At 43.7% G+C, this 16,685-nt stretch overlaps 1 protein-coding gene across 10 annotated transcripts in view; it reads right to left on the minus strand.

Moving 5' to 3' along the window:
* Positions 1-13,159, minus strand: part of arb2a (ARB2 cotranscriptional regulator A) — a 502,663-nt gene extending 489,504 nt beyond the window's left edge. For 9 of the 10 annotated variants that reach the window (XR_011342262.1, XR_011342261.1, XR_011342259.1 and 6 more), the window contains exons 1-2: positions 12,416-12,993; positions 9,663-9,785 (exon numbers count right to left, since the gene is read on the minus strand). Coding sequence is in view for 7 of the 10 variants with exons in the window: in XM_069891524.1 (XP_069747625.1) it covers positions 9,663-9,771 (109 nt within the window). In the remaining 3 variants the exon portion in view is untranslated. The other variant, XM_069891469.1, reaches the window with a different exon arrangement.
* Between the last annotated feature and the right edge of the window lie 3,526 nt (positions 13,160-16,685).

Consider the following 16,685-nt stretch of genomic DNA (forward strand, 5'->3'; position numbering starts at 1 on the left):
ACTATATTTAACTTTCGCTGGCCTTAAATGCCTGCTGAAGAAAGTGAGGGGTTGATAATTGCCATTGACATACTGCTAGAGAACCACATTCAAGGCCGTACTCGAGGCATCAGTGTTAAGTCCCAAGGTAGCCTCAGGGTTGGGATGGGCGAGCATTTCTGCTTTTGCCAATGCCTCTTTGTCGGTCGTAAATGCAACCTCCGCCTCCGATGTCCAGGTAACGTCCCTGAGCCTGGTGGAGACGATCTGAAACAGTGGCTGAAGAATGTCAGCAGCTGCAGGAATAAACCAGTGATAGAAGTTTATCAAGCCCAGAAATTTCTGCAGCGCCTTAACCTTGGTAGGTTTGGAAAAAACTCGAACTGCGTCTACCTTGTTGGATAGGGAAATATACCATCGGCCGTGATTTGTGTCCTAGGAAGTCGAGGGTGGATCTGCCAAATTGACATTTGCCAGGGTTGATGGTAAGAACGAATTCCTCTAGCCGTTGGAAAAGGCAGCGCAAATGCAGGTGGTGATCTTGCTCAGTTTTACTGTCTACGAGGATATCATCCAAGTAAGTGTATGCAAACTCCAAGTCCCTGCCTAAAGCATCCATCAGCCACTGGAAGGTTTGAGCAGCGTCTTTCAATCCAAACGGCATTCTAAGAAATTCAAACAGCCCAAAAGGTGTAATAATTGCTGTTTTAGGAATATCATCCTTATGGATAGGTATCTGATGATATCCCTTGACCAGATCAACCTTGGAAAAAATGTGGCAATGGTGTAGATGGGCAGCGAAATCCTGTGCATGAGGAATTGGATACCTGTCGGGTGTAGTAACATGGTTAAGCCTACGGTAATCATCACAGGGTCTCCATCCACCTGTTTGCTTGGGTAACAAGTGTAATGGTGATGCCCAAGGACTGTTGGAGCGTTGAATGATACCCAACTCCTCCACTGCCTTAAACTCCGCCTTTGCTTGCAGCAGTTTATCAGGTGGAAGACGACGAGCTCTGGCATGAATCGGTGGGCCTGAAGTGTCTATGTAATGAGACACAGCATGGGCTGTTTTTGAGGCATTGAAATTAGGAGTCAGAATCCGGGGTAATTCGTTGAGCAGGGCAGCATAGGCATTCTTGTGCAGCGTATGTACCTCGAGCTGGGAAACACTCCCTTTGCTGCATGCCAGCGGGTAGGTCTGAAAAGTGGTGGCATGAACCAATTTCCTCCGTTTCACGTCCATTAGTAAGTCATGGGATTGTAAAAAGTTCTCACCAGAATGGGCTGAGCAACAGAAGCTAAGATGCAATTCCAATGGAATGTGGTCCCTCCTATTCCAATTGATATCTTTCTTGTGCCAAAGCTGGAAATGGTAGTTCCATTTACCACTCAAAGAGCCAGGTGATGTCGTCTATGTATTCTTTCAAAATAGGGAGGCGGGAGTAGACTGACCTCAGTACCTGTGTCTACAAGAAACTTGCACTTATCTGCGTCTTCTTGAAGATACAATAGGCCCATATATGTGCCAGCAGCCGAGGCCACTACTGGCAGCCGGCTCTTTTAGTTTCCTGTCTTTTTCCTGTAATAGGCTGGACACATTTATGGGCATTTTTTCCCCCAACCGCGGTGTTAAAAGCACCACTCTCGATGTCTGTCAGCATGTTCCTCCTTCTTTGATTGAACTGCAGATACAGGAGGGTCGTGGGATGCAGGAGATGTATTTGCTGCCAAAACAGGCTGTATTCGAGCAGACTCTTGTGCAGGAGTACGATAGGGCCTGTCAGCCTCCCTTGCTGTCATGGGAACAGTGAAAATCCATGCCAGCGATGGGTATGGTGACACGAGCTGGGAGCTTTGATAGGAATAGGGTCTCAAAGAGCAGGCAGTGAGAATGACCATCCGCCAATGCAAGCATTTCATTCATTATCCTTCCATAGGATACTCAACGTGCCATTCCCCAGCACTTGGTATCTCTCGCATGCGGTCCATTAGGTGAGTATATAGATGTCCTTTCACCCAGGCCTTCCATATTCAAAACCCGCATGCCATGCTCATGACTTGTCAATTCCAGTGTATCAAGGAGAAATTGGCGGAACCTGGTGTACTGGTTTTCCGCCGGGGTATTGGCAAATAATTTGCTTACTTGAGATGCGGTAGCAGGCTCCAATGCATCTACAACATGCCAGAAACTTGTGTCCTCCGCCATTATGCCCCGAAGACGAAATTGAGTTTCAGCCTGAATAAGCCAAAGCCGAGTTGATGAGTCCAGTGTTACGAGCCCAAAGGACCCCAAAACCCAGCAGCAATAGACATTCACCAAGACAAGTGGTTTTTAAAACAAAAGTTATTTTTAATCAACTTTAAACATGAAAATAGAATCAAACTTTGACTTAACTCTATACTTAACTAACCCAAATTAAACCCCTTCTAATTCTAGGCGCGTGTATGTAATGTGTGTGTAAATTTAAGAAAAGTTCTCTGATTCACAGTTCAATCTCACTTCTCCTTCTTTAAAGTTCTCTGGATGCAGGCAATTCTTATACTCTGCACAGAATTCAACATGTATAAAGTTCACCAGGCTTTAGTGCTCAAAAGGTAAATGTTTACCACTCAGGAAGGTTCTTGTAGGGTTTGCAGAGATTTGTTGTTTCAGGATTTCCACAACTGAGGTACCACCATTGGTCACCTCAATGTCTCGCTGATGAAACTTTCCCCATCAGGCGGTAATTTCTTTCTTCAAGCTACCAGAGTTCCATTCCTCTTATTCCAAGAGAAACATCAGACAGATAGCACTTCCAGCCATCCACTGCTTTTGGAATTTTTCATCAGTTTCAACCAGCTCTTCCTGGCTTGGACTGTTCAGCTGCTTTTCAGTGTCACACACACACAAGCTGAGAGGGATTCTCTTCTCTCCCTCCCTCCCTCTCCTTTTTTTTTTAAAGACTTTATTTAAAATTTTATAACATGAATACAATAAAGAATTACATTTAAATAAAAACAGAAAAAAATAATTTAAAAAGGTATGATTACAATATTACATCAGAAAACTACACAAAATAACCCCCCATGTTAATTGTAACATAATATTAATAGTCTAACTTAAAATTAGTCCAACCTCCCCCCAAAATAAAGAGTGTTAATAAAATTGACAATATTATATATGAAAAAAAAACCCACTTACAAAAAAGAGATAAAACTTAACCTAAAACAATTCTAACAACAAAAAAAATTGTCAATACTAAAATATCACACTTAAATATATATTTAAATCAAACTTAAATGCATATAATTAGCAAACGGAGTCCACTTTAACTTATAAAAATACATCTTATCCTGAATTGAAAAAGATATCCTTTCCATAGTCAAACAAAATTTCATTTCCAAATACTACTTATCTAAAGTTAGTATATTTCTATCTTTCCAAGTAAGTGCTATACATTTCTTAGCCACAACTAAAGCTAAATAAATAAATGAAATCTGATAATACTCTAAACCTAAATTGATTAATGATTGCATGTTCCCTAATAAAAATATATCGGGATCTAATAGAAGATGGATATTATATAAACTGTTAAAAACAGATTGAATACCTTTCCAAAACTGTTGCAATCGATCACAAAGCCAAACAGTATGCAAAAAAGTATTGGCCGTCTGATCACATCGAAAACAAGAATCCAACTTACTAAAACCAAATTTTTAAAATTTCTCCGGCGTTAAATATTGCTGATGAATAAAATTATAATTAATCATCGCTAGTCTAGCATTAATTAATTTCCAAATACTATTCTGACAAATTTCCATCCAAGCTTCTTCAGCTATTTTATGTCCTAAATCTTTTTCCCATTTCAACTTATCTTTATCCCAGTCTTTTTTACTATCAATTTCTTGTAAAATACAATACAAATCAGATATATATCCCTTTATTGGTATTGAAAGTACATATTCTTCAAAACTAAATTCAGGCAATAAAATCATATGTCGACCACATAACTGTTTTACAAAAGATCTTAATTGATAATATACAAATACAGAATTTGCACTAATATCATATTTCCTTTGTAATTTGTCAAAGGAACAAAAACAACCCTCAGAAAAACAATCAGATACATTTTTTATTCCCTTCTTTTCCCATTGTTTCAAAGTGGCATTAGAGACCGTAAAAGGAACAAGTTGATTATTATATAATGGCAATCTTCCAGAATATATATTTTTAAGTCCCAATTTTTTAAGTTTACTTGTCCATAAATTCAATAAATGTTTCAATATTGGCACATCATAAGTTCGTAATAAATTTTTATTCCTTCGAAACAAAAACTCATGAGGAAATTTTTCTAAAATAACCGCCATTTCTATCTTTACCCAACTAGGTGGGTCGTCCATATTCATTAATGCACTAAGAAATTTGAATTGAGCTGCTTCATAATAATGCTGAAAATTCGGTAATCTTAAACCTCCAAATTGAAAATCCCACATCAATTTTCTCATTGCCACTCTCGGAAATTTTCCCTTCCATAAGAATTCTCTAATCGCTTTATATAAATCCTTAAAGAAACTTTTTTTTTAAAATAAGGAATTGATTGAAACAAATATTGTATTCTAGGAAAAATATTCATTTTTATGGTATTAATCCTCCCTAGTAAACCCAAAGGTAGATCCCTCCACCTAATCAAATCTAATTTAATCCTTTTTATTTAAGGAAAATAATTAATTGAATATAATTCTTGAAATTCTGTATTAACATTAATTCCTAAATATTTAATTTGTGTAGACCACTTCAAATTTGTAATATTTTTATATACTGAATATAAACCTTTACATATTGGTAAAATTTCACTTTTAGCTCAATTTACTTTATAACCAGATAATTGGCCATAAATTTCTAAACATTCTTGAATTGCAGGTAAAGAAATATCCGGATCCACCAAATATAATAAAACATCATCAGCAAATAAATTAATCTTATATTCCTCATTCAGAACTCTCATATCTTTAACATTTTCATTTTGACGTATTAATTGTGCTAAAGGTTCAATAACTATAGCAAATAAAGCAGGTGACAATGGACATCCTTGTCTAGTAGATCTTGTCAAACTAAAATATTCTGAAATTTGGCCATTAACAGCAATTCTAGCCTTCGGGCTATTATATAAAGCCTTTATCAATCCAATAAATGAAGAACCAAAACAAATTTTTTTGTTTGGCAGTACTTTGAACAGAAACTTCCATTCCACTCTATCAAAAGCATTTTCTGCATCCAATGGAACCACTATTGGATAATTCAACTGAAATTTAGATTTATTTATCAAGGTTATTAACCGTAAAATATTATCTGACGCATACCTGTTTTTTATAAATCCCGTTTGATCACCATGTATAATTTTAGGCAGATATTGAGCTAATCTATTAGCCATAATTTTAGCTACAATTTTATAATCTACATTTAACAACGAAATTGGTCTATACGAAGAAACCTGTAAAGGATCTTTATCTTTTTTTGGTATAACCGTAATTATTGCGTTAGAACAAGACTCAGGTAATTGAAAAGTATTGTAAGTTTGTTGTAATACATCCTTATAAATAGAAGATACATCAGCATAAAAAACTTTATAAAACTCTATAGAAAACCCATCTTCACCAGGTGCCTTTCCATTCGGCTCTTATTGCCCTTTCTATTTCATCTTCTGTAAAAGGTTTATCTAACTCTTATCTATCTTCTTGATTCAATTGTGGCAAGTTAATATTTTCCAAGAAAGAATCTATTGCGTCTCCAGTTACATCTTTACATTCCGAAGTATACAATTGTTTATAGAAATTACAAAATTCCTCATTAATCTCTTTTTGATTATAAGTAATACCTGATTTCTTTCTAATCGCTGGTATAATCCAAGATAATTGTTCCTTTTTTAATTGCCATGACAAAACTTTATGAGCTTTCTCACCCCATTCATAAAACTTATGCTTAGTTCGATTCATTAAACATTCAAACCGATATGTTTGTAATTCATTATATTTAAATTAGTTAACTGATTCTTTTGCGTTTCGGTAGCATGTTTTTTAAATTCTTTTTCAGTAGCAGTTATCTTTTCCTCTAAGTCTTCAATCTCTTTAATTCTCTCCTTTACTTTAGAGGCATAACTGATAATTTGACCTCGCAAAAAAGCTTTCATTGCATCCCATAAAACAAAATGACTAGAAACCGAATTACAGTTAATACCAATAAAAATTTCAATTTGCTGTTTTAAAAAACTAATAAATTCTGGTTTTTGCAATAGCATAGTATTAAATCTCCATCTTGAAGCTTTCTGAATATCTTGTGAACTCAAATATTCTAATAATAATAATGAATGATCCGAAACCAATCTAGCCTTATACTCCACAGATGTAACCCTATCCTGCAAATGTGCTGATATTAAAAAATAATCAATTCTAGAAAAAGAATTAAGTCGCGAGGAATAACCTCCCTCCCTCTCCAACAAAAATGTGATTCTTTTCTTTCTTTGGCTTGGCTTCGCGGACAAAGATTTATGGAGGGGTAAAGTCCACGTCTGCTGCAGGCTCGTAGGTGACTGACAAGTCCGATGCGGGACAGGCAGGCACGGTTGCAAGGGAAAATTGGTTGGTTGGGGTTGGGTGTTGGGTTTTTCCTCCTTTGTCTTTTGTCAATAAGGTTGGTCTGCGGTCTTCATCAAAGGAGGTTGCTGCCCGCCGAACTGTGAGGCACCAAGATGCACGGCTGGAGGCGAGATCAGCCCACTGGTGGGGGTCAATGTGGCAGGCACCAAGAGATTTCCTTAAGCAGTCCTTGTACCTCTTCTTTGGTGCACCTCTGTCTCGGTGGCCAGTAGAGAGCTCGCCATAGAACACGATCTTGAGAAGGTGATGGTCCTCCATTCTGGAGACGTGACCCACCCAGCGCAGTTGGGTCTTCAGCACCGTGGATTCGATGCTTGCGGACTCTGCCAGCTCGAGTACTTCGATGTTGGTGATGAAGTCATTCCAATGAATGTTGAGGATGGAGCGGAGACAGTGCTGATGGAAGCGTTCTAGGAGCCGTAGGTGATGCCAGTAGAGGGCCCATGATTCGGAGCCGAACAGAAGCGTGTGTTTCTTCAGGTGGTTGTTTTTCCAGACTCTTTTGTGTAGTCTTCCAAAGGCGCTATTTGCCTTGGCGAGTCTGTTGTCTATCTCTTTGTCGATCCTTGCATCAGATGAAATGGTGCAACCAAGGTAGGTAAACTGGTTGACCGTTTTGAGTTCAGAGTACCCGATAGAGATGTGGGGGGGCTGGTGGTCATGGTGGGGAGCTGGCTAATGGAGGACCTCAGTTTTCTTCAGGCTGATTTCCAGGCCAAACATTTTGCCAGTTTCCGCAAAACAAGACGTCATGCGCTAGAGAGCTGGCTCTGACTGGGCAACTAAAGCGGCATCATCTGCAAAGAGTAGTTCACGGACAAGTTGCTCTTGTGTCTTGGTGTGAGCTTGCAGGCGCCTCAGATTGAAGAGACTGCCATCCATGCAGTACCGGATGTAAACACCGTCTTCATTGTTGAGGTCTTTATTGGGTTGTTTCAGCATCATGCTGAAGAAGATAGTAAAGAGGGTTGGTGCGAGGACGCAGCCTTGCTTCACACCGTTGTCAATGGAGAAGGGTTCGGAGAGCTCATTGCTGTTTCTGACCCGACCTTGTTGGTTTTCGTGCAGTTGGATAACCATGTTGAGGAATTTGGGGGAGCATCTGAGGCACTCTAGTATTTGCCAAAGCCCTTTCCTGCTCACAGTGTCAAAGGCTACCCCCACCTTTTTCAGCAAACAAAAGGAGTTCTTTTTTTCGGCTCAAGCTATTGTCAGATAAACAAAACCCAGGGGTGACCTTCCTGTAAGCACCCTGGAGAAAGGTACTTGTAGCTATCCTGGCTCCAGTTCATAACAATGGTCATTCATTTTATGACATCAGTTCAATTAACACCTACTTGTGAAAGGTGTATAACATTCTCCAGAGATCTTCAATACTTCTTCAGTCTTTCAAATAAGATCTGTTTTTAAAAATGTAATTCCCCAAAATATTATAATCATTACACCAGAAAGGAGGCAAGTGAAGACCAATTGCATTGACTGCCGCCATGGCGACAGCTGTCGCTGCTGCTGAAGCTGCGTCCATTATGACCGTTGACTCAGGCTTTGGCTGAATCTTGCAGTCGGAGTCACCAATTGTAGTGGCTAATATGGTAAAACTACAGAAGTAATACTAAAAAAAAACACAAGCCAGATTAGTCAACTCAAGACTGATTTATTCAGTTTACCGGCTTTTTTTATATACTGCATGTACTGGGCTCCATGGGAAAAGGTGGGACTTCACTATGAGATTGCTGCCGATCCACGGGATGGCAGGTTTAAATTTAACCTCGCGAGTGTCCCACGCCTTCCGCAGGATACTCAACAACTCTACGAGCCGTTCCCCAGCACTCGGTATCTCTTGCACGAGGTCCATTAGGTGAGTATACAGACGTCATATTATGGTTCTACACGCACGCAAAACTGCACCTGCAACAGTTTGCGTTACCGTGCTGTGCACCCGCTCGGCCCACTATACCATCATCATCCTATGGGATAAATAGGCAGAAAAAAAAGAAAAGTCCACAAGCTGCAGCACCGTGTCCGGAATGTCATCAATTAACCATGTTTCTGTGAAGTACATCACACAGCACTCGCTGATTTCTGTCTGATGTAATCTAGTTTGGAGTTTATCGAGTTTTTTTTCCCAAGGTTGAACGTTGGCCAGGAGGATGGTAGGTAGCAGAAGCCTCAGGGCCTGGCATCTTGGTTAACTTGTAGACCCCCTCTGCATCCTCATGGTTGGGTGTTCCTCAATAACAACAAATTTGTTTTATTATCTGTATTCTTAACTAAAAGGAAAACTTTGCCAGGCCATTCAGTATAGTATACTTAATTTACATCAAAACAGTTCCATGGAATTTTTAAAATACAATCCACTCATAAACAGAGCCTCAATTTAACATCTCATCTGCAACATGTATCACTGAAGAAACTGTCAAAATTGCTAATTTCCATTTCTACAACTCAGTTGACCTTTACTTCCCGCCACAGCACCACCTACAGAAACTCCCACCTGTTATTTTTGTATCCAAATGTGATTAATATAACAATCTCCAATACAATTTTCCATAGTCTTCCCTCCCAAGGTTCAGCAAATCTCAGTAATCCATTCATAGTATCAAGTAGAACCATCCTGCATCTAATTGTGGGCCTATTTTGGTTTCCAGATCATCAATACCTTAAAATGAAAATGTATATCAAATGTAATAGTTCGTAATTTTTATCTTCATAGTTTTAATTGTCAAATCTGTCATCTTTGTTCAACTAATTGTGGTAATTTGATCATCACTAAACTTAATTGTTGTATCACTGATGGCTGCTCTTTTGGTAATGAGGAACTTTAGTTTGGTCATTCTTAGTCAAGCCCAACATTGTGGTTCACAATTAAATACTAATTGATGACATTTCTGATGCACCTTGGAATACTTCCGCAATGTTAAAGACATTGTATAAATAGAAGGGTTGAACATTTGGATTAAAAAAATTACAGCACATCAGGGAAAAATAGTTTCAACATAAGTTTCATAATTTTTAAATGTTACAATCAAACATTTTGCCCAGCATACCTTTTAACGCAGTGGAAGTTCTGTCTTTTTCTTCTAGCCCGTCTGGCTGATTCTGTGCCATGGTAGTCCAAACAAGTGAAAGGATGAAAACTGCCTGGTAAACGAGCATTCAATGATTGTTTTCTGCTCAACAAGTTAATGAAATGGAACAGAAGACTTCATTAGCATTGTGAATTTGAAAATGTGAAACAACTCAGCATTTACCTTATTACAATAATTTGCTTTGCTTAAAAATAATAAGTAGTTTGCCCAGGCTGATTTTTAAAGAACAAAAACCAGAAATTTAAAACTTTATGACCCTGGAACAATGACATTTACTACGCAATTGGTTCGGAGTCAAATTAAAGCAATCTTGGTGATGGTGTGCACCTCAAGAGACCAGCACTCAATTTGATCAGTCGGACCATAACTAACATTGCAATTCATGGGTTGGTGCTAATGTTGTTGGTTGACTATAGAGCATTAGAAATAAAACTTTTAACAATAGCTGGAAATACCTATGAAGGTGACATTACCGAAACCAAGATTCCCCAACACCGATATACTAGAACCGCACTGATGAGAAGGAACCCAACTGAATGAGCCACATAAATATTGTGGCTATAATAGCAGGTCAGAAGCTGGATATCCTTTGGCACATGACTGACACACCAAATATTACCACTACTTACATGTCACAAGCCAAGAATTTGATCAAATCTTACACACATCCCTTGATGAATCCACAGGTAATTCTCCTTCATAAAGCTTGACACTACCCAGGGCAAAAAAGCCAATGTGATTGGTAATCCAAAATTATCACTTCTAAATGACTGTGTTGCAATTCACCAAAGCTATTGTTGACGGCACCTTCCACACATGTAAATAACTCCCCACCCAGGGTTTACCTTCAAGTCTATCCCAACTTGAAATATACTGTTCTTCCTTATTTATTTGAATCCTCAAAAGCTATTATCAAATAACACTCTTGGAGTACTATTAGCAGAAGGCCTACTGTGGTCCACCACCACTTTCTCAAAGGAATTAGAAAAGAGCAGTAAATATTGACAGGCTGACAGTGTCTGGATTTCCCTCAAAAAATTTAAATAAGCACATTATTAAACTCCTACCAAGTATTAAAAGTATATAAAGCATTATTATGCTCAACTCAAATATAAGATGAACTTGAAAATAAACATATCAAATATTGTTTGAACCTGATGTTATCTTTACCCATGAAATAAACATACCTAGTATTGTATCCTTGACATAAGCATATCTAGTTTTGTTTGAACCTGATGTTATCTTTATATTCCATGAAAAAAGCATATCTAGTTTTGTTTGAACCTGATGCTATCTTTATAATCCATGAAACAAGCATATCTAGTTTTGTTTGAACCTGATGCTATCTTTATATTCCATGAAACAAATATCTCGTATTGTTTGAACCTGATGCTATCTTTATATTCCATGAAATAAGCACATCTCGTATTGTTTGAACCTGATGCTATCTTTATATTCCATGAAATAAGCACATCTCGTATTGTTTGAACCTGATGCTATTTTTGATATTCCAAGAAATAAGCATATCTAGTATTGTTTGAACATGATACTATCTTTATATTCCATGAAATAGCATCTCGTATTGTTTGAACCTGATGCTATCTTTATATTCCATGAAATAAGCATATCAAGTATTGTTTGAACCTGATGTTACCTTTACCTTTTATGACCATGAATAATCTATGCCTTTCTCCAACGTTATTATAACATTATTAGAATCAATTTGAATGTTTTCAAATCAAGTAACTTAAGTTTGTTGAATCTAAATTGTATTTATAATGTTAAGTTTCACATTAAACTGAAAATATGATCCAGTTAGCCATTTTAAAATCTTTTCGCTTTCTTCTTCTGAGATTCCAGGAAGGTGGAAAAATCCAGTACGCGGAGTTGTTGCTCGACAATAATTTTTCGTTGCCAAGCTCAGTGGGCCGCGAACTTTGCATTTTTTCCAAGGAGGGCAGTGAAATACAACAGAACAGGATCCCACCGCGTTGTAAATGGGGACCCCCGCGTTGTAAATGGGGACCCCCGCGTTGTAAATGGGGACCCCCGCGTTGTAAATGGGGACCCCCGCGTTGTAAATGGGGACCCCCGCGTTGTAAATGGGGACCCCCGCGTTGTAAATGGGGACCCCCGCGTTGTAAATGGGGACCCCCGCGTTGTAAATGGGGACCCCCGCGTTGTAAATGGGGACCCCCGCGTTGTAAATGGGGACCCCCGCGTTGTAAATGGGGACCCCCGCGTTGTAAATGGGGACCCCCGCGTTGTAAATGGGGACCCCCGCGTTGTAAATGGGGACCCCCGCGTTGTAAATGGGGACCCCCGCGTTGTAAATGCGGACCCCCGCGTTGTAAATGGGGACCCCCGCGTTGTAAATGGGGACCCCCGCGTTGTAAATGGGGACCCCCGCGTTGTAAATGGGGACCCCCCCGTGTAAACGGGTCACCCGCGTTGTAAACGGGGACACCCGCGTTGTAAACGGGGACACCCGCGTTGTAAATGGGACCTCCCCCCCTCCACCTTTTTTCAAGAAAAAAGGACGAGGTGAAGTTAGCGCTTGTGGTGTGGCTCCGAGCCGGAGCTCAGAGCCCAGGGCCGCTGTATGTCCCAGCCACCCAGCGAACGGGCACCAATGCCTCCGCATGCTAGAACCTGCACGCGGGCTCTCAGCGCAAGCACCCCAACACGGCGAGCGAAGAGGGACCACGTACCGTGCCGACACAGTCCACCTTTCCGCCGTGTCTCTCTCACTCTCGGACGAGAATATCGTGACCACCTCCCTCCCTTCCCGGATCTCAACGCGAATAATGGCAAACACTGAAAACTGACAGCAAGGCAGGCCGCCCGACGAAACGAGCACAGCGGAACCGGAACTGATGCGTCGCCATGGCAACCGCCCGTGGAGGCGGGGCGACGGCGGACGAGACATTCAGCGCTGAGGTTGAGCGGGGGTGGGCGAAAGAGACACGTTCCGTCAAGGAATCAGTAGGCCGGACAAAGACTCGTTCTTGGTTTCTCTGTGGAAAAGATACCCCCTTTCCCCGGGTATGTCCGCCACGGGCTGGAGAAAGGGTCTCCCGGGGAGAGGGCCAAGGACAGGGTCGCTCTCACCCTCCCGATGCTGGAAGCGGCACCGTTTGGATGTAATGCACCTGCCAAACACTTCGGATGCCGTCAGGGGACTTTGCCAAAACAAGTATTTTCTTTCTGCCTCCTTTGGATCTTCAACCCCCTCAGCAGCAGACAGGTAACGAGTCAGGGCTTCCACCCCGCTCTCGTTGAAACCGGGCGCTCACTTTTGGGTGGGTGGGTGTCATAAGACTCTGATAATGCCACAGCAGGTGGAATGTTTAGTATCTGCAATGAGACCGGGATCTGGAGTACAGTTCGATTGTAAGATTACGAACGTTGGATGAATTGAAAGTTTTTTTTTTAATGGCCCTGTGGTGGTGTGAGCAGTGGAAGAAACACGGTCACCATGTTGAAGGTCATCAACAACTGTTTTTATTCAAATTCAGCGCGCCCCTTTAAGGGCCGCATGACCTCAGTCACCTGATGCATTGTGACGTCATAATCGCTGCCCAGGGTGCGCGCTGGAAGGGATGCTGGAGTCAGAGAGCAACCACTGAGGATGCCATTTCCCCATGGCTGCCCCGCCACGTGGCAATACAAAGCGGGGCCGGTTCTTCATGAGGATGTGCGCCGTCACACAATCACCCCCGCCCAGAAGCAGCTACGCGTCCTGTTGCTTTGGCGGTCGGCGCTTGGGCACGGCCGTCTACATCGGCTGTGTTAAGTTCAAATGAGCAGCTTTTAAGTGGTCCATAGTAAACAGTTCCTCCCTGCCCACCCGACCGCTGGAGAACCTTGTGTGGCCCTTCGTATGGGCGCTGCAGCGAGGCCCTCTGTGGTCCTCTTAGGACGAACACAAATTGCGCCGCATCCAGATCGTTTGGTCGATGGGATGGTCGGGTGCCGTGGTGCAATGGGGGTGGCGGGGTTAGGTTGCCCAGTCGTTTACAGAGGTCTGCGAGCCGCTCCCCTTTGTTGTGCGTCTTCTTGGCCTCCGGGCCGAAGAATTCGCCTGGCAAGGAGAGTTGCATGCCATAAACTATTTCTGCTGACCAGGCTTGCAGGTCCTCCTTGGGCGCCGTCCAAATCCCAAGGAGAACCCAGGTCAACTCGTCCACCCAGTCGGGGTCGGAAAGTCTTGCCATCAGCGCGGACTTGGGTGTCGGTGGAACCTCTATCAACCTGTTAGACTGTGGGTGGTAGGCTGTGGTGTGGTGCAGTGTTACCCCTAAAAGCCTTGCCAGCTGCGACCATAGTGGGGATGTAAATTGGGTGCCTCTGTCACTCGCAGTGTGTGCTGGCACGCCAAAACAAGCGATCCATTGACTGACCAGGTCTCTAGCACAGGTCTCCGCTGACGCCTCACGGACTGGGATGGCATCCAGCCACCTGGTTGCTCTGTCCACTATGGTAAACAGGTACTGCGACTCCTTGGACACCGGCAAGGGGCCCACGACATCCATATGCCGAGTCGAACTGTTGAACGGGGACCTGCATGTGCCTATGGACTTTAGACGTCTGGCACCTGATGCCGCCTCCTTCTTAAGGCCATGCCAGACGAATTGCTGCGCCACCATACGCATGGTAGTCTTTACTGAGGAGTGGGTGAGATCATGGATAGAGCTGACGACCCTAGCCCTCCTCTACTGTGGGACAACAGGGCACGGTGTTCCGGAGGAGGTGTCGCAGAGCAGCGGCTGGGCGGAGCCAGGAAACTGGATATCCTCGAACTGGAGACCTGAGATGGCGGTCTGGAGAGCTTGAGATTCTACGTCGTGCTGCTCGGCCTGCCCTAGTTGTGCGTAGTCGAGGCCGGGAGCTAGCGTGCCCATAGCCGGGCGGGAAAACGCATCCATGACTACATTGTCTTTGCCCACCCATTGCCAGATGTCTGTAGTGAATTCGGACACGTAGGACAGGAGGCGCTGTTGCCTGGCCGACCACGGATCCTTGGCCATAGCCAATGCTTGGTGATTGGTGAAAACGGTGAAAGTTCTGCCCTCCAAGAAGTATCGGAAGTGGCGTATGGCCAGGTACAGCGCCAGGAGCTCCCTGTCAAACGCACTATATTTAAGCTCCGGCGGCCGCAACTGCTTACTGAAAAAGGCCAGCGGGCGCCACTGTCCATCCAGCCATTGTTCCAGTAATCCCCTGACCGCCGTGGCGGAAGCGTCAACTAAGAGTGTCATGTGTGCTTCCGGGCGCGGGTGCACCAACAAAATCGCCTCTGCGAGGGCCTGTTTCATTGTAGCGAAGGCCTCGTCTGCCTCCTCTGACCAGGCTAGGATGTTCTCTTCGTCGCAATCAGCGCGAAAAGAGGGCGCATGATGCATGCAGCGTTGGGGATGAATCTATGGTTAAAAATTTACCATTCCCACAAATTCCTGCAGGCCCTTGAGGGAGGAGGGTTTGGGACAACGCTGGATGGCTGCCACTTTCTCCAGTGTCAGACGCTGAGATGGTGTGACCCAGGAACTGCAATGTCTGTTTCCCAAACTGGCATTTGGCCTTGTTGACCGTGAGGCCTAATTCTGCCAGCCAGGCGAACAGGGTACGGAGATGGCTACCAGGATGTCATCTAGGTAGATAAAGACAAAGTCCAAATCACTACCCACTGCGTCCATGAGACACTGGAACGTCTGGGCCGCGTTTTTCAATACGAATGGCATCCGGAGGGATTCGAACAAGCTCAAAGGGGTGATATTGGTGGTCTTTCCAACATCATCAAGGTGGTCTGTGATCTGGTGGTATCGCGCACCAGATAGACGTTTGAAAAGAACTGCATGCCGTGGAGGTTGGCTACGAAGTCCTGGATATGGGGAACCGGGTACCTGTCTGGAGTCGGGGCTTCATTTAGCGGTCTGTAGTCTCTCCAGGGCCTCCAACCCCCTGATGACTTCTGGACCATGTGCAGTGGTGCCGTCCAAGCACTGTCCGACCGCCGAACGATGCCCAACTCCTGAATTCTGGAAAATTCCTCCTTTGCTAGTTTTAGCTTCTCTGGTGACAGCCATCAAGCTCTGGCCTGCAGCGGGGGGCATTTCATGGAGATGTGATGGAAAACTCCATGGCGGGGGAGGCGATGTCAAAGCGTGGCTCCAGGATGGCAGGGAACTCACTGAGGATCTCGGCGAACTCGGCTGTGGCGGTGACTACCTTGGCAATTTTGGGTCTGTCGTCCGCCCTGCCCAGGTGCTCCGAGTGAAAGGTGCGGGCGTTGAGCAGACTCCTGCCCCTCATGTCCATCAGCAGACTGTAAACCCTTAGGAAGTCAGCCCTGAACAGCGCGGTTCCCACTGAGGTCAGGGCGAATCTCCAAGTGAACCTTTCATCCCCGATCTGTAGCTGTGCCATATGGTCTTGATTGCAGAACCACTGGCAGCCCGCAAGGTTGGACAGGGGGTCCGTGTTTGAGTTTCCAGCGCTGTAGGGGGGGAGGGCGCTCAGTTCTGCCCCTGTGTCCACCAGGAACTGGCGGCCCCTGGTCAGTGATGTAAAGGTTGCTCTTCAGGTGGCCAACCGTGGCAGCCATCAACGGCGGTTGGCCTGGCCGCTCCCCTGGAAGTTGCAGGGCTGATGGCACCTGGTTGCTTTCACTCTCCAGCGCTGGTGATAAAGACACCATGTTGACTGACTTTCCTCTGGCTTGTGCTTGGGGGTATCCTGCGGATGGCGGGGCCCCGTCTTGGAGACTTGGCTGAGGGCTGCCTCGTTTTCCTGTTTTGCGCGCCAGAGAGCATCTGCCCGTGCTGTTGCCTTGCAGGGGTCGGAAAAGTCCTCTTTGGACAGATGGAACCAGATATCTTTTGGCATCTGCTCAAAGAATATCTGGCAGAAGAGGAAACACAGTTCATGATCCTCCGCCAGGGCCAGCATTTCCTCCATGAGGGCTGAGGGGCTGCAATCCCC

Source organism: Narcine bancroftii, chromosome 1, assembly GCF_036971445.1.
Source record: "Narcine bancroftii isolate sNarBan1 chromosome 1, sNarBan1.hap1, whole genome shotgun sequence".
Lineage (NCBI taxonomy): Eukaryota > Metazoa > Chordata > Chondrichthyes > Torpediniformes > Narcinidae > Narcine > Narcine bancroftii.